The sequence below is a fragment of the Harmonia axyridis genome, chromosome 4 (genome assembly GCF_914767665.1).
Source record: "Harmonia axyridis chromosome 4, icHarAxyr1.1, whole genome shotgun sequence".
NCBI classification, from domain to species: domain Eukaryota; kingdom Metazoa; phylum Arthropoda; class Insecta; order Coleoptera; family Coccinellidae; genus Harmonia; species Harmonia axyridis.
In genome coordinates this window covers 27,529,937-27,548,229 of record NC_059504.1, presented here as the reverse complement: position 1 = coordinate 27,548,229, position 18,293 = coordinate 27,529,937, and the positions used below count along the sequence as shown (strand labels likewise).

Sequence of the window (18,293 nt, the reverse complement as noted above, 5' to 3'; positions counted from 1 at the left end):
TAGCTCTCTGATTGGTCACCCCGAATCACCCCGAACTCATTCATAAATACGAGTAGAGCGAATTCGAGGTCAACGAAACGCCGGTGACGATTTCCTTCGTAAATGCATAGAGTGAAACATCTGTAGTAATCTGTGCTAGTAATCTGTGATAATATTCTCAAATGGGTAGACGTCAAATCTCAAATTTGTAGCTCGTAATTTCCTTGTCAATATTTTCCTTCTTCAATGCACCCTATTTTAAGTTGAAATAGAATAACTGAATTTAGCCATGGTGCAATTATATTGCTTAAGTATTTTATATAAAGATCCTACTAGTGCAAAATGGTTGAAATCGGCCTTCGACCTCCAGAAATTTGGTTATTTTCAAAAAGGTTCTGTTCAAGAATTCATGACGTTTTTTTGTAAAACCATCGTAGAACGTACTTCACCCGCATCTAGACAGTCGGTTAAGGAAGGAGGTTGCATTTAATATATTTTCTGTAATTTGCAATTATAAAATTTGTATGTTTCAGAATATATGTGTCACGTCTATGTAAGATCAGATAACTTGGCTGGAGTAGTGATTTCAGACCATGAATATCCTTCTAGAGTATCTCATACTCTTCTTACTAAAATTTTGGACGAATTCAGTCAAATATATCCCTCCAATTGGCCAAATTTAACAGAAAAAGATGTATCTTATCCACAGTTGAATCAGCATCTTGCCAAATACCAAAATCCAAAAGAAGCAGATGCTATGACCAAAATACAAGAAGATTTAGACGAGACAAAAATTATACTGGTAAGTAGGGAGTTTTTTGGTGCTTTTAATTTCAGAAGACTAGATGACTGTATTCAAAAGTTTTTTGAAGTGATATCCAGTAATGTTTATTCATTGCTTTTTTTTTAGCATCACACTATAGAAGCTGTTTTGCAAAGAGGGGAAAAATTAGATGATTTAGTTGCTAAATCAGAAGGTTTAAGTATACAATCTAAAGCATTCTATAAGACAGCAAGAAAGACTAATAGTTGTTGCTCATTTTAACAGTATGCTTTTTTTTTTGTTTCTGAATTGAGGAAACCTTGGGAAAATGGAAATGAAAAATATTTTCAATTCTAGATATGCTAACGAATATAAGTGTTGAATTTTTATTGTAATTATTTTTCTTATGAAAGAGGATAACAATGACTTAACTTAATTTCATTTAAAAATTTAATTTGCAATGATTTCATTAAAAATAATTAGAGTTATTGAAGAAGAAATATATCCTCCTTAACCAGTTGTTATTTGATGTATAATTGTATCAAAGAGTAATTGTGATAGCTTATAAGTGAATTTTTTATTTGCAATTTCAGTATACTATAGTGTAAATTATTGTCTACTACGTGTAAATTTTAGGTGAATATTGTCTATCATTTTTATAACCTTTTTGTGAACAATATATATTGTGTGAAACGATAGATTTTCTCTGATTCTGTGCACATCACTGGCTAATCTGAGAGGGGTTCTGGTTAGAATATCGAAAATAAAGATTAAGATACTTAGGAAGCCCTTCCAAAAATTAAGGGATTGCTTATAAGCTTGTTGAATTTAAACATAAATAAGGGAATTGGCAGCCACCCTTAGGGTAATTGTAGGCTAACTAGGTAGTGAATAGTTCGTGGTCTTTGATAGTTTTTGACAACAGATTAATCTTTTGGTGTTCTTCTTGTTTGTGATTTACAGTAGAACCTCGATCATCCGGCCTAATGGAGGGGAAACGGTTCTCGGTTAATCGAAATTTCTCAAAATACGCACTACAACTATGAAGATTAGAAAATGTATGGGGTATAATTATTTATTGAGCAACAAAATCAATAGAATCATAATATATATAAATGAAAAACAAATCGTTGCATTGGTACCTATATTACATCTAATGTATATATATATATATATATATTAGTTGAAAAACTGTAATTTTTTTCTGTCTTTTTTTATTATTCACCTTGAGACAAATGTGAGCCCTAATTTTCCTCAAGTGGAGGACATCAATATAATCCGTATCATTTTTCTGCTCTAAATAGTGCATCAGACCATTTGCGAATCTCAACGCGTCTTCGGCAGAAACAGTGTTTTCCTGCGTGGAAAATTCTTCAACACTTTCATCGTATGTATCCATACAGTGGTTAGGTTGGGAGAAATTTGATGCGGTTTCTGAATCATCCAGTATCTGATAACCGGGTTCATTTAAATCCCAATATAGCCATTCTTCAACATCATCGACTGAAACATTTTCGAATTATACCAAATTATTACTATAGCGCATGCGCAATGAAGTGAATCCCGAATAATCGAGTGGATGTCTGCTCGTGGGAACGGATGAGTGAAAATGTCGACGAGCACGGATTACAGAGTAAAACGGATAATCAGGGATCTACTGTAATTGTATTTTCATTCAGTACTTTGCAAGTCCTGTTTGTTAAACTGAGATTGACAATTTTTGATATTACATCATATTCAACCAAAACATTCATTTAGAGTTCAGCAGTCCAAATACTATTCATGTATATAATACTTTTTTCACTGCAGTATCAACTTTTTAAAATGGGATATAAATTTTATTTGAGTTATCGAATGAATAAGTTCCATTCAACATATTCAGAGTGATATTTATTCCATGGAAGGTAAAGAATTTGTGTTAAGAGAAAATAATGAACCATAATTGCAAAATTTTCAGTGTTTAAATATAAATTGAATCAAAATTTTAATAAATTTTTATTGGATAAAAATACAAGGAATTTTTATTTCACCCAAAACTACCAATTATATTCCAGTTTTATTGATAGAATATATTCCCATCGGTAGTAGAAAAAGGTTACAATAAAATAAAGAAGTCCATCAACTTGCAAATAAAAAAACATGATTTACGAAATTAGCTATTATCAATACATATAATTGCAATAAGTTGCAAATACATAGTATAAATTATGAAGATAATGGAAGGAAACATGATCATAAAATATTTAGGAACAGAACAACAATCAAATTCAATTTTTTTATGCAATTCCAACAAATATTTCACTTAAACTTCTACATGATTAAAAATAATTTGAAACCTAATATTTGGGAAGCATGCACCAATCATTAAATGAAGTGGTATAATAACATCAACCTTTATTTTTCTCTTTTATATACTTCCAGCTATCTTAAAAATTTATAAATTTAGACAAATTATAACTTCTCAGTTCCTCACCCCACTAATAACTAAAAAAAAAAATGAGTATTAAATACTTTAATTAAATACTACTTTTCAAATTATCAGTATCAGTTTGCGATACACCTAACCTAACAGTTCTACCCAAAGGTTTCAAAGCTACACTTTCCGATTTAGAACACAAATTCCTTTCTAAATGGGATGGCATAGGCACTTTCCTCTGGCCATTCTCCCTCTGAATAACCTCCAACAGGCTCATACTGGGCAGCCAGGATTTATCTCGGATTGCTGTAGCAACAACATTTCTATTTGGTTCAGTATCATAAGCTTCACTTTCACAACCAAAGTGCTCGCAATATTCATGAATGAATTGACGCTTGTCTCTATTCATGGACTCGAAAGAGTGTGAGCGACACTTCTGTTGGCTTTGCTTGGCTAACACTACTAGTTCTGTCAACTTGTCATGAATTCTTCGACAGAAATGAGGATCTTTTGTAGCCCATCTTTTCATGAAGTCCGAATAACGAGGAGTGAGTTTCTGGCTGATATCAGGATTACGAATTTGTAGGCCTATGGCTAATCTTCGGTTCCTTTCCATAACACGGCATTCTTCTGTACATTCTAAGCTGTAGAGGAATATAAATAGAATGCTTTCATAGTAGCGCAAAATAAAATCTAAATATTTTTAGTACTCACATTTTAAGAACACTTGGTCTTCTTTCGGGCTTGCTCATATCACTTATGTCTACAGATTCATTTTTCGACATACTCATCATCTTCTCACTCAATCGAGCCATTTCTATATTTCTCATCTCATTAGTCACATCGTTGCAGGATCGAACGCCCTTTTGAATTCCACAAATGCAGGAAACTGCTACTTTACTCTTGCAACTGGTTTGAGGGCAAGGAAGCTCATGGCAAGGAGCATTACATGGATGCCCGCATACTGCTCGTTCAAACATACATGGTTGTTTGCAAGGCACAGGACAGGCACCTAATTGAAGAACATAATTTTTTAACCTTGTGAAGAGATGTCTGAATCTAACGTAACCTTACTGAAAAATAAAGTATAGCTCACCTGAGTGACAAGGACTGCTGCATTTATGTCTTCCACAAGGCATAGGCTTTCCACATGGCAAACCACAACTGAATTCCTCTTGGTGGCAAGGTATAGCACCTCTTAGTTCATGTTTACCATAACACCATCTCTTGCATAAAATGGTGCAAGGTGGACAAGGGCCTGTATGACAAGCATGGTTAACTTCATGACCACATTCTCTTGGTCTTGAACAAGGTTTATCACAGACCGGTGGCCTAGTTCCACATGGTATTGGAGGATACATAACTTCTGAGCCACATTCACAATAGAGCTCTTCGAAGCTAGTTTCCATACACGGCTTGCATCTACCATTATGACATGTTAATTCACACCTATGATTGCCACAAGAAAGTGTTCTATTGCAAGGAAGAGGGCAGATATGATCAATTTCGATACAACAACGCTGATTACATTTGTGTTTTCCACATAAACGTTTCTGAGAAATAAATATTATTACAAATTTGGTAAATAGATTTCAATAAGTTGTTTAAAACTTTAACTTTCCATGATGATCTTTGATTATTAATTTCATTACATTTAATCGAAATTACCTTTGCGCATTTCCTCTCACATCTTGCATCATCTACCAATTTTTGACAAGGAATTTCTCTGTTCATGGATCCACATCTACATTTCAGAATTGTAGACAAATTACAGGGTGGGCAATCTCCATCATGACAAGTAGACTCACATTTATGACGATTACCATTTGGGCCACACTTCAAAGTTTTCTGACACAACTAAAATAAAATATTAATATTTGATACATACATAAGCTTGGGCGAAACCAATTCAAAAATGTTGAGAAAAGCAGAGACGTGGGGTTTGGAGCTTTTGAGGGCTTGGTAATTCATGCACCTATTGCACACAGAACCCGAGTGATTTGTTATGATGTCATTGTTGTAGGTTAGTTTATCTAGATTCTAGATGAAGACATGAACATTCCGAGTAATTATTTTGCATGTACAAAATAAGTTTCAACCTGGTCGAATCCATTGTTAAGAACATATTGGAGCTTTCTTTTTTCGATATTTGACTTGAATTTATTTTGGTTCAGGTAATGCAATAAATATCCAATTTTTAATAAAGTTTCAAATTAAGATTATATATCTACGTGAAATAGATATTTCAACTCATTCTGTTATCAACGAAATATTAGGTTTTATTACAAAAATTTTCGACGGATCTGAAGATGCTATAAATAAGAAATTTTGTACGAAGCTTGAAATTGATTTTTCATTCCTACATTTCACAACCAAAATTTCAACTCGGTCGGGATTGTTGGATCTGTTATATTTGAAATATTGACTATTTTTTCCCTCTGACACTTTCAACATGAATTTGATATTTTACATCAAAATTGAGATGCATAGAAAACCTGGTGTCTACTTATACATGTAAAACTTTCAGACAAAACGGGAGATTTTTCAGATTTATACCTACTTGATTTCGAGGGATCGCGGTTGTTTCAGATGGCGCATACATCGTGTATATTTAACATTTCTCTCGATTCTCGACTCTCGTGACCTTTGAGTATAGAACAATAATATTTGATATCCAATGCTTGTAACAATCTTTTATACTCTGTCATTATATTCCGTTCATTTAATTAAAAATTCGATAGGAACTGAATTGCAATTTATTGTGAAAGTTTGTGAAGTCTAAAATTAGTATTTCATTTTGAAAACGGCGCCAGACAGATAGCGGGAATTCGAAAATTTCTGAAGAGCGCCACCTTACAGAACTCTGGTGAAGCAGAACACCAAAGCAACAGGTGATCTTTCACCGTGAGTGATCGAATTGGTAATTGGCTATTCCGGAATTTCAGGTTAATATATTCGATAAAGTTTCTTTACAGTGGCCATTTGAAATTTTTGAGAAGTTATTTTTAGCACCGTATATAATCTAAACGATTGAATTAGGACGGTGATGCAATGAAGACATTTGATCAGCATCACAAGTACTACAACATATAAAAAATTCACCAAAAGCCAATTTTCCTTTGATGCAGTGCATGGTCCTTCGTCTATCTCGAAGTGAATCAATCTTTTCATTGAAATTGACAAATTAAACAAAAAAAAAATCTACGTTTTCTTGCTATGAACTTGACAAATCTTCTCCGGAAGATATTCTGTAGTTCATAGCACATTCTATTTGAGAGTTATCGTGTACACGGCGAACAGCTGGCCGGACAATCGATTTTGTGTCCATATTCTTCATTATTTATACAAACCTGATCTTTAGAGACCATTCTCGGCTCCAAATCAAATAATTACGGTCACTTAGGTAAAATGATAAGTCGCTGTTCCTTATGAAACAAGCATGCAAAAGTAATGAAGTATTAAAATTCTTCACTTACCAAACCACATGAAGGAATGGGGTCCAAGCAGCTTATCCTAGGAACTTCCAAAGGCTTCTTACCACAGTAACAATTTTTAATCAAACTACAATCCCTTTTACAAGGCTTACATTCACCTCCATGGCAAATATCTTGACACTCGTGATTTTTACATTTCAACTTCTTCCCACAAACATCTCCGCAAGAATAGTATGTGCTTCCTTGATATTCAAAACAGCAAGTCACATCTCTATTGGCTTTTTCACAAAAACAGGTTTGGTGCAGAATTTTTTCACAAGGTTTGCAATCTCCCATATGACATTTTTCATAGCACTTGTGAACACCGCACTCCAAAAATTTTTCACATAGACTGTCGCATATTATTTCCACTTCTGAGCTACACATTACCTGCTGTTTTGATTTCCCGCATCCACATGATTTGTCCACAAGAATGGTACAATCCGGACATGGTCCTGGATGGCATAAGATCAAGCAATTATGCTCACAGTTGCGGCGTTGTCTTAAGCATATTTCTCCACAACTGTGGGCTATTAGACCTAAAAACCAAACATACTGAAGATACAAAAAGAAAATATATTTCACAAATGTGTTTGTAGTAGTAGAAATAGTAGAAGTAAAATTTTGATTAGCTTCAAGCTACAAAGTTTTAGTTTAACAATACTTCTAGTCCAGTAGACAAATACAAAAAAGGTGGGTCTCCTGGAAAAAAATCCGAACTCAATGAAAATTCTACAGGTTGTTCAGGGGTGTCGTGGGATGACTCTGTCAAGTTATCCAACACGAGGACCCTGTGCTTACTTAAGGGCAGCCGAGGAACCTCAACATTTTCTGACTTTTTTCAGTTTTTTTTGCTCATAACCTCCAAACTAAGTAGTTTTCGACCAAAACGTTCATTTTAAAGTTGTAGTTTTCGTAAACCTAATATCAATTGAGATAACGTCGACCAAACTTATAGTCTAGTTGTCAAAGCAAAAAAGTGGGGTCTGCTGGAAAAAATTCCGAACTTGATAAAACTTCTACAGATTGTTCGGGGGTGTTTTGGGATGACTCTGTCCAGTTATCCAACACAAGTACTCTACAGTATTTTCTCTAATTATATATAAGAATTAATATAATATTTCCATAAGAATATTTTAGTAAATTTTGCATTGAAAAATGTTGGTTGGCGGAATTGTTATATTCCAGCACGATTTTGTTCTACAAGCTATGGCAGAATTAATGAATTTGCCATAGAATTAGAGAAAGTACAACATGAAAACATTATGTGAAACAATGCTCTTCTGCAATACTACTTATTCATTGAAATATGATAAAATGATAATAATAACACTAACTTAGTTTACTACCACAATTTTATCATTTGGTTACGGTACAGTGACCCGAGTTTCATAGCTTTCCTACATTTTCTGACAGGGTATATTACAATTGACGTATGGTTTTCAAACGGTTGAACGTGGTTTGTAGTCTCAAAAAACTTCGAAAAATGGGGAATTCTTTGGGGAAGTTTATGGCCTGGTTATAGGTACGTTTACAAATTTCTATTAATTCCAGTATACCTGCACTGGTTTAAGGTCAGAAAATTAAGATTATTATTACTATTTCAAGTCTCTCTCTGTCTTTTTGTTCCATATGTAGCATTTCAAGGTTTACTAGTTCTTGAAAATCATGGTTCTTGTCTTATAACATTCATTTTAATTTTAGTAGACCACTTATCTGAGAAAATTCCTTCTCTAAACCGAATCTCGTCGGTACTCTTTTGTTTACCTACAACATGTGTAGATCACGAAACTGCTTGTTATTATGTTTCAAAATGGTGAAGGAGATAGCTGTAACATCATAAGCATGGCCGCAGACAGCTTTGTTTTTTGTTACTTACATCGCACCTATGAGGTCTATTTGCTTGTGAATGGTGTCATTTGAAAGCTTATTGAGTGTTCTTTAATTTATTCTCATACAACTAAAGTGTATCTGTTATATTTAAAAAAATATTTGATGATACATAACTTTTTTTAAGAATTACCGAAGATATTCTTGTTTTTTTTTCTGTACTTTACGGATTTTTTTGAATTTTTCATTTAAAGGTCTTCGTAGGTCTTCGGTAGGAAAACGGAAAATGCAAGTTAGATGTTTCTTCACTTTTTTTGGCACAACAGTTGGATGTTAACGGTAAATGTTGAATTTCAATTATTTTTTTTTTTACATTTTTCTTGTTATGAGGACAAAATCATGCAGCCAGACATAAGGTCTTCAAGACATTTCAATGACAACATAATGAAATGCAGGTTTGTTGCATTTGATGCCAACTACCATCCTCGACCAATATAAATTTATACAAATTAATTTATTTTCCACTTTTATAAAACACTAATGGGAAATATATAAAAAGTATCAAAAGTTTATTCACAAATTTTACTGAGAAACCAATGATTTTGGATGAATTTGCTTCATATAAATATTATGTAGAATTTTATTAATTAATTATAATTACTTTTTTTAAATAGGAAATAAAACTTCTAATGGTGGGTTTATACACTTTTCCTAAGAACTAAGAACTAAACCTAAGAATTCAGTGGCGTTTATGCACACTCTTGTTAGTTCTTAGTGAAGTAAAGCGTACATGCTCAAACTATTTTCTATTTGTTCTATACTTTGAAGTTTGACATTGATATTGATTATGAAAAAATTAATTTTAATTTTTTTTCAGATACACCGAATACTTTCCATCGATAAACACGAATAACGGAACATAAAATGATAGAAACTGGTACTCGTTAATATTGAAATTCTATGCGGCGCATGCGAACATTATTTTAAATAAGAGCTTAGTTAAAAGTTGGTCAACTTTCTAGGCATAGTGTTAGTTCTTAGTCCTTAGGGGTAAAATGCATAAACGCCCTCATTGATTTGTTAGCGTTCCATTCTTAGTTCTTAGGTTTAGTCTTAGTCCTTAGGAACGGTGCATAAACACACCATAAGCTATGTCTAATTTTGTGGCGCCATACTTTATTGTATAAGTCATAAAAATATTACCTATTAATGCTGTTGAATAACAAGTTTTCTTCAACATGTGAGGATGTGTTTAGGGCGTTTTGTAGATTACGATACTGCTTGTTGTAATGTTATTAGTGGTACAGGAGATAGAGTGACGTCATAAACATGGCCACCGCCGATTTTTGTTAATTACATCGCACCTTTCAGGTCTATTTGCTCGTGAATGGTATCGTTTGAAGCTTATTAAATGTTCTTCAATTTTTTCCAAGACACCTAAAGCGTATCTGTTATATTAAAAAAAAATATTTGATGAAATATGATTTGTTATAAAGCGATTTCAAAAATATTCTTTTTTCACTGAGAAACCGCCCAACTCTCGGTAAATTTTTGCATTGTAGATACAAATTATGCAGAATTTCATCACCTATTTATAAATGTCATATGCATCAAAAGGTTAAAATAAATTAAATAAGTTAAAATTACTGATTCAACAAATGAAGATGTTAGGGCGGCAGTACGCGGACTGCATCAAGCAGTTGAGACCGACGGCTTCTATAGTTCACCGTGCGGTCGAGGCTTCAAGCAGTCCGTGTACGGCCGTCCTTACAGTAAATACAAATGTCCTAGTGAGACAACCGTTTTCTGCTGTGAAAAATGGAAGAAACCTGGATCTGAAAACAATATTGCAAAATGAGCTAAAGAATCCGCTCCCTGCTCTTTTCAAATCGAACAGACAGCTCAGATAGTGTACAAAGTCAGTTATATAGGTAAACTAAAAAATGGCAAAAATCTTGGTAATTTCGGAGATATTTGATGGAAAAACATCATATCACAATCAAAAAGAGATAAAAGCCAAAGCTTGCATGTGCTTTTTGATCGATACATTAAAAATTCCATAAAATCTGAGACAAGATAAAAGGGGAATCTATATATCCCTCCTGCGGAATATAAAATAACGAGCGCTACTACTCCACTTTCAACTAAATGGGATCACTTTATACATCTTCCGGCCAATAAATTAAATCTTTATGAATTTCTTTCAAAATACATTTCCAATCAAGCAAAAGAAGTTGTAACCACTGGTGGATTCAATAACTCACTAGAAGTAACGACAAAGATGGACAGATCTGTCTTTCATTGAAGAAGCAATCATGAAGAGGCCGACAGTCGTCTCGTTCTGCATATGGAATATATGCTGATGAAAGGAGCTTTGAGGTTAGTTAACAGCAGAGATACTGACGAATTATTTTTAATGCTTCACTTTTTCGAAAAATTACCAGCAAAGATCTGGATGAAGTGTGAGACATATGCTACACCGAAATATGTCCCAGTTCGTAAAATTGTCAAAGCTCTCAGTCAAAAAAGATAAGATTTATTGGCGTGCCATGATGCGACACATTATCAGCATTTTCAAGAATGATCACATGGAAATTTTTCACCGAAAATTACGAAATCTTGGAAGAGTTTGTGATTGAAGCAGTATTAAATTCGGATATGGTACAAAAAAGCGAAAAATTAATTGCAATAAAAAGCAAACACCCAAGCATATTGATGATATTGACAAACTTAGGGCTGTAATGTTTCTTAACATCAGAAATCTTGATAAACTACTACCGACAAGAGGAGCCCTTCAAAAGCACATACGCAGAGCAAATTATAAAGCTCACGTTTGGACAAAAAAGTATCTAACTTATTGTTTTTATTGTTCACTCTTAACATACCACATACGCAACTAATATTTATAATTTATTTAAGGCAGCATTATGAAGAAAGCTCGTTTGTTTAACTTAACTGTATGAATGGGTAAGATTTATATGATATGATATAAGTAAAATATACCATGGCTCCTTGCACCACAAATTAGGCATAGCTCTGTGGATTCAATCAATTCCCATTTCGGTGAAACTGACATTTATTAATATGTAATGAAATTCTCCATAATTTTCATCTGCATTGAACGAATTTACCGAATGTTGGAATTTTTTTCAGTGAAAGAATATTTTTGAAATCGCTCTATAAAAAAATCATATTTTGTCGAATTTTTTTCTTAAATATAAAACATATGCTGTCTGACACTGGATGAGAAGTTGAAAGGTTTTTATTTTAGAGATAGCATTTTTTAAAATATGTAGTAAGAAAAATAAATAGAGTATTGTAAAGGATAATTCTTCCATTAGAATATACATAAATTTATCTGCGAAAACTTGTACCAGAAAGTAATGGAAGTACTAAACCTATGTTCAGTTTGTGCCATTATTTTTATTATCACTAACCTGGTTCATTCCTGGGATGTTTCTGTTTACCACAAAAACACAAATATTCAGCAGGAATTTCCTTACAAACATTTTGGCAAGCTGGACAACGCCAACCATTTTCTAGTTTAGAAGATTTTGCCCAAGCCTGTGTACATTTTAGATGTAGAATGTGATAACATTGTTTACATGACCATACTTGATTGTGGTGTTTCAATAATTCACAACAAACCAAACATTCCAATGTTCTGTGTTTGAGCATTTCTTCAAGTCTTTCCCTTTGAGATGCAATTTCGACTAAAACAAAAAAATTAGGTTATTCGACTTTTAATAATAATAATCATACAAATTTTTAAATTAAAAATATTGCAAATTGCACAAAATGTTTGCCTATTTAGAAGAAAATCCATGATTTCTTAATAAAAAACTACTTATAAAATGCCTGTTAGTATATTATGTGGGAGCTATAATAAAGATGATGTAGAAACATCTTTAGCTCTAACTATGAAGCCAGTAGAGCAGCGTTGCCGTTTGTACGATAATTATCGTTATTATACAATAATTTTCAGCTCAGTACTACATACGGTACCGAATATACGATAATAGCGTTTTGTACGATAATTTCAGAGTAACTTATGTTATAGTGGACCTGTATTTAACTACTCTCATGCTAGTGGACACTTCCGTTTTTATAAGTGTTTCTTCATGATTTGTCGGCATTATCTATAACAGAATTACGGTTCGTTTTATGAGGCGGCTACAAAATTTGCCAAAGACGGATAACATTTTTGAGCGTTATGCACATTTAGGTAGTTATTATTTGAAAGCGTTGAATATTTTGGAATAACCTGGACCACTTTGGGAACCTATACCGGTGACGAATGCAAAAATCACACGGCAAAACAATTGGGACGACGCCGACAAAGCGGATAGATAAAGGAAAATAATAAACCTCGGACATAGACGTGCTCGTAGTGTAATAAAAAATCTTGAAAGCCATAATAAACTCATAAACCGTAAAGGGTCCGATTTTTTACTGCCTTAGTGCCTTGTCGATTTTGAAGAAGAGTAAAATGATTATTGGTTTTTATGAAAATATTTTCGTTTTTCGTCTTTGCAAGAATTCTTTAACACGTTCACTGCGACTATAGATTTGGCTATTCCAATCTATGTGCGGCATATGCCCCCGGGGCATATTATTACAGTCCATGACTCTGTGCGGCACATGACCCCAGGGATACGTCTGTAAAATTTTTTCGGGCTCTATCTAACGAAGGGGTAATCTTATATTCAAGGTACAATCTGTTGAAAATCGTTTTGGAAGTAGTATTCTGCCTAAGGACTCAGCCGCACTTGCGTCCGGTGTCCTGGTGCCGCGCAAGGACTAGATGGAAATTCAATTCACTTATTTATTTGGGATTAGTTCGACTTCTAGGCAGGATGAAACAAATATTGAGTCATTTCGTTCTTTGTTCGAGTATTATTGTATAATAAACATTGCCAGTCCGATTAACATCTTTCCAAAATGGTTTATAGTTAGTTTTTGTATTATCAAGAGACATATTTATTTCTATTTTATCAATTTGTTGCAAAAAAATATACAATTATAACCTATATATTATTGTCATATTTTTTTTAGAGAACAGAATTATGAATGTGCAGTATTAAATCAACTTAAGCAGTATCCAGGTTGCATTGGACAATTTGAACAAAGAGAAATTACCCGGCGAATTTCTCAGAACAAGAATCGACACGTTTGACACATGCTCCGGGAGGCATGTGCCGTATCAAACTAATGAAACATTAGTTGTGTGCGACACATATCCTCGGGGGGCATGTGTTGTGATACATAATCGAAGAAGTATATTTTTCAAATAGAAATCAATTGCTATTTGCATCATTCAAATTGGTGAAAAACAACTTATTTATGGCTTTCGCACTGGAATAATCCACTCATGTTTTTGGTGCCGCACTAACTTTAAGACTCAACACATGCCTCGGGGATACATGCCGCAGTGATAGTGTTAATAAAAACTAAAAACTGATTCGAGAAACCCTCTGTCAACTGAAACAAGAAATGGAAAAAAGCATTCTTCGCAAAACATGCATCTGGCAAATAGATGCCTAAATTTTTAGCCTTCTGAAATTATGCGAAGTCTATGACAACAGCTAATGTTTCCGACCAGAAAAGCGAACATGGAATAGATATAACATTTGATATTTAATTGTGAAAAAATTTATTTTTAGATAAATAATTGAAACGTTTATTTCATATATGTAATGAAATTAATAATAATAAAAACAATCTTCATTGTTACAAAGATCAAATTACATTGATGTCAAAAAATTACAACTACAAAAGTTTGGCAGCCTCAAAGTATTTTCTCAGCTAATATGACTCAATATCTATAGGACAATTTATCAGTATTTTTTTGAAAACATTCAAATTAGATATAATTCTTAAATTTTTTGGTTCATTGAATAATCTTATGCACATATAAGATGGATGTTTTTCTGTCACCGACAAACTGTGAGAAGGGTAAGGCAGGTTTTCTGATCTTGTCTGATAATTATTCATTAACCTTTCTGTGTACATGAAAAATATATTGAATTTATTCGATATATTCCTTGTTTCTTTCATTCTTGCCACAAATTATCATATTCCCGCAAAAATTTCCTTTAATTCAAATGTGTACGATAAAAATCAATGGGATACAATATTATACGATTATTTTGAATATTTGATATTTCAGGCTTGTTGACTTGACAACGCTGCAGTAGAGAATGTTTAATAAACTGGTAATAATGCTCATATTCATAGTGGACTATTGAAGAATTCAAGACTCTGATCTAGGACTTTGAGGTAAAAAAATGTTGTATGCAGTACAAACATGGCGATACATGATTGAAATTTCATTATTTTTTTAGTAAATTTCTGTAGTAATTAATTTTTCAAAATTTAATTCCTTAAATTTTGTCTTCAAAACTTAGGGATTGTATTCTTAAAGTAGGAGAATAAATGCAGTATAACATACTAAGGTTTATACTCTATGGATTACTGAGTGCTGGAGCCAGTGGACTGCAGACCACACATATTTCAGGTAAGCCTGAAATTTCGTCGGTGAGTCTGTAATACTTACCGAACCATGATGTGGCCTCAGCTACAATCAGGAGCGACTCTAAAACGAAGTTTCTAAGGATATATGTTCATATGAACTTTTTTTCATGAAAAAAGTGGTTCTATCCAACGCCAAAGTTAATGAACTAAAATCTGGACCAACCTAAATTTTTATACTCGCAGGGGAGAAAGATTTTACTGTCTGCCAGAACGAAGGAACCGACGTACCGGTCTGCCTTCAGAAGTTTAAACTTCTGAAACTTCAAAGAATAATATATATGAATTTCAATTTTCCTACAATACTTTTATAAAGATTCACACTGCGATAATCGTCAATCTTTTCGTTTTTAATAACTATAAGGGAGTATTTTGACATACCAAAACAGCAGTTTTCCTAAAATATTTTTTTAGTTCATGAAATTTTCACACCTGTTGCTCCTGATTGTAGCTGATGCCACCGCAACCGTGCTTAGTTAGCCTCCATATCATGGTTGGTACCTACCAACCATGATATTGTTGTACCTATAACAAACTCATTGAGGGAATTTTAGGCTTTCCTATATGTGTGGTCTGCCATCCACTAGCTCTTAGACTAATATGACCGATGGTGGAAAATGAAATGGTTTATTTTAATGACGTTTTTTTCAATGACATAACACTAGTGAAGAATTAATTTGCCAATAGAGCACCCACTTTAACTTCACTTTTTGTGATGTTCAAGGCTACTACTTGTCGATTTTGCACTTATAGTCCTGGTGCACATGAGCTACAAAGTAATAGCAATTCCGCGACAGTTTTTAATGGGATAGGCAGAATTTGTTGGCAAGTAAGTGATAGTTCTCAGCATCACATTCGCATTGCCCCATTATACCATATTTCTGCCTAATGGATAAAGAACTAGTTCCCCAATTATTTAACTTTGCAGCTCATGTGCACCAGGATTTACCAAAATTATTTACCTTTTTTTTGGAACTTCTTTTTATTGTTATAATTTCTACCATAATTCATTTGTTTTCTTTGAAAGTATTCTCCATTTCTTCCATCAATCTTCTTATCCTGTGGAGTCTCTTCATTGACATATCGGTAATTTCTGTCCCTATCATTTTTATATCTTGCATTTCTATTAAACTTCCTTATATCTGAATAATCTTGGTGAACATTCTCATGATAATTCTGAAAATTGGAATTATTTCCATTTCTAAATTTACTATTTTTGTTGGGTTTAGGAGAATTTTCTCTTGAATTTTCTTCATTACACCTTGAAATATTTTCATATCTAGAATATCTAGCAGAACTATTCTTATAATTTACATTTCTATCAGATGTAAGATCATATGAAGATTCTTCATGAAAATGCCTTGAATTCCTTGCACTATTTGAATTCATATTATCAAATGAATCATAACTGCACTCTTGATAGGTGTTTCTTTGATATGTGTTTCTATTATGAGGATTATAATTATTATAGGACATACTCTCAACATGGGACACTGTTTGACTACCACTTTGTCTTTTAGTGGGATTTTGAAATTTAGATTTATTGAAATTCTCTTTTTTAGGTCCTCTATCTTTATTATTTTTCTTTGGCACGTTTTTGGTTTTCTTAACAGCACCTGTTCCAGATGTCTCATTCCCGGCAGTTTCACTAAAACCAGCTGTACCTCTTCTAGGGATAGCATCATTGTCTGAAATTAGATTTGCTGTTTCATTAAAATACCCAGTTGGCTGGTAATTCTGCAACGACATTTTCTTTTAGTTTATTCCCGCGTGAATATTCAAAGACATATACAGTATGTACAAGTATGCAAATGTGTACACAATTTCACTTGATTAGGAATTTCGGTTAATCACTATTTCTCTGACTCTAAGAATTATCAAGTCATTTCCTCGTTCTCAATATTTTATTGGCAAGGCTCAATTTTGACTGTAATCTTATGCAATATTTTTTAAATGAAAATTACATTATTTCCATAATTCATGTTACATACTTCAAATTACAGAACATAGAAGTTTCTGACAGTTCACAAAAAACTAACATTTATAACCATAGAGTAGATTATAACTATTCTGGTACCAGTGTTGCCAATCGGCGGATTTTAATCCGAATTGCGGATTTTTTTTGGGTCTAGCGGATTTTTTTCGGATTTCAAAATATTTCGGATTTTTTCGATTTACGATTGAGGCAATATATGTCGGTCCGGTTTGAAAGATATGGAATTCTTCAAATATGACACACTTCACTGAGACTCTAGGCTCTGAGGCTTTCAGGGCATTATGCATTCTATTCACAGATTACGTATAACAGATTATTCGTAATCTGTGATTCTATTGAGAATATTAGCACAGATTACTAGTCTGTGATATTAGCACGGACTAATCTGTGATATTGGCACCGATACCGGTGTGAATTTGGCAGACTGTTTGACGGAAACACCCGAAGGCGGTGACCAGTGGCGTGCGGCAAAAAAAAAACGATTTATTATGAAAATATTCACTAGATCGGATAGAAATTTAGGAAGTGGGTTCCGTATAGTATTCAGAGTCTCCGTTGGAGGATATATTGATTTTCCATAGATCTCGGGATATTTCAGCAACGTTTTCATTCAAATTATCATCTGTCTAAATTGAAAAATTCATATCTACGGAAGTACGCTTCGGTAAATAACCATATTTGGAATGTAGATTACCACTAGCGATGTGAATAAACTGTGAAAAATGATTGACTTCCCTAGGGATCCAGGGTTGGTTTTTCCAACCCTTATATTTCGAAAATTCGTATCTCCGAAAGTACGCTACGGAGCATAACCATATTTGGAATGTAGATTACTATTTGCTATGTGAATAAACTTTGAAAAGATGATTGACTTCCCTTGGGATCCAGGGGTTGTTTTTTCAACCCTTTAACTTCTAAAATTCGTATCTTCGGAAATAGGCGTCGGAGCATAACCATATTAGGAATTTAGATTACCATTAGCGATGTGAATAAACTGTGAAAAAATCATTGACTTCCCTTGGGATCCAGGGGTAGTTTTTCCAACCCTTATATTTCGAAAATTCGTATCTCCGAAAGTACGCTTCGGAGCATAGCCATATTTGGAATGTAGATTACTATTAGCGATGTGAATAAACTGTGAAAAAATGATTGACTTCCCTAGGGATCCAGGGGTAGTTTTCGTACCCCGATTAGTTTATCGGGGTATTTCAATTCAATTTTTGGGATTAAGCCTGTTGTAACCAATTGGTATGGCCACAACCCAAATATAATCGATGTTCTGTAAAAACACCGATTCTGTGAGTA

At 33.5% G+C, this 18,293-nt stretch overlaps 2 protein-coding genes across 2 annotated transcripts; one reads left to right on the top strand and one right to left on the bottom strand.

Annotated features, from left to right (window-relative positions):
• Nucleotides 1-140: 140 nt before the first annotated feature.
• LOC123678462 (synaptobrevin homolog YKT6) lies at nt 141-1,440 on the top strand. Its single transcript, XM_045615496.1, has 3 exons — nt 141-458; nt 513-781; nt 890-1,440. Exons 1-3 carry the CDS (start codon nt 269-271, stop codon nt 1,022-1,024), a joined length of 594 nt encoding a protein of 197 aa, XP_045471452.1. The 5' UTR covers nt 141-268; the 3' UTR covers nt 1,025-1,440.
• Nucleotides 1,015-17,009, bottom strand: LOC123678457 (protein shuttle craft). Its single transcript, XM_045615490.1, has 7 exons — nt 15,955-17,009; nt 11,899-12,174; nt 6,635-7,170; nt 4,827-5,015; nt 4,255-4,711; nt 3,873-4,170; nt 1,015-3,802 (listed from the first exon to the last, which is right to left on the bottom strand). Exons 1-7 carry the CDS (start codon nt 16,739-16,741, stop codon nt 3,259-3,261), a joined length of 3,087 nt encoding a protein of 1,028 aa, XP_045471446.1. The 5' UTR covers nt 16,742-17,009; the 3' UTR covers nt 1,015-3,258.
• Nucleotides 17,010-18,293: the final 1,284 nt, after the last annotated feature.

What these genes read in the sequence shown, in the direction of transcription:
- LOC123678462 (XM_045615496.1), top strand. Translation starts at nt 269, where the DNA reads ATGGTGCAATTATATTGCTTAAGTATTTTATATAAAGATCCTACTAGT. An exon ending in ACAGTCGGTTAAGGAAGGAG is followed by an intron (nt 459 to 512) that starts GTTGCATTTAAT and finishes TGTATGTTTCAG; the next exon opens with AATATATGTGTCACGTCTAT. An exon ending in ACGAGACAAAAATTATACTG is followed by an intron (nt 782 to 889) that starts GTAAGTAGGGAG and finishes CTTTTTTTTTAG; the next exon opens with CATCACACTATAGAAGCTGT.
- LOC123678457 (XM_045615490.1), bottom strand. Translation starts at nt 16,741, where the DNA reads ATGTCGTTGCAGAATTACCAGCCAACTGGGTATTTTAATGAAACAGCA. An exon ending in AAAGAAGTTCCAAAAAAAAG is followed by an intron (nt 12,175 to 15,954) that starts GTAAATAATTTT and finishes TTTTTGTTTTAG; the next exon opens with TCGAAATTGCATCTCAAAGG. An exon ending in GTGAGAGGAAATGCGCAAAG is followed by an intron (nt 4,712 to 4,826) that starts GTAATTTCGATT and finishes TTTATTTCTCAG; the next exon opens with AAACGTTTATGTGGAAAACA.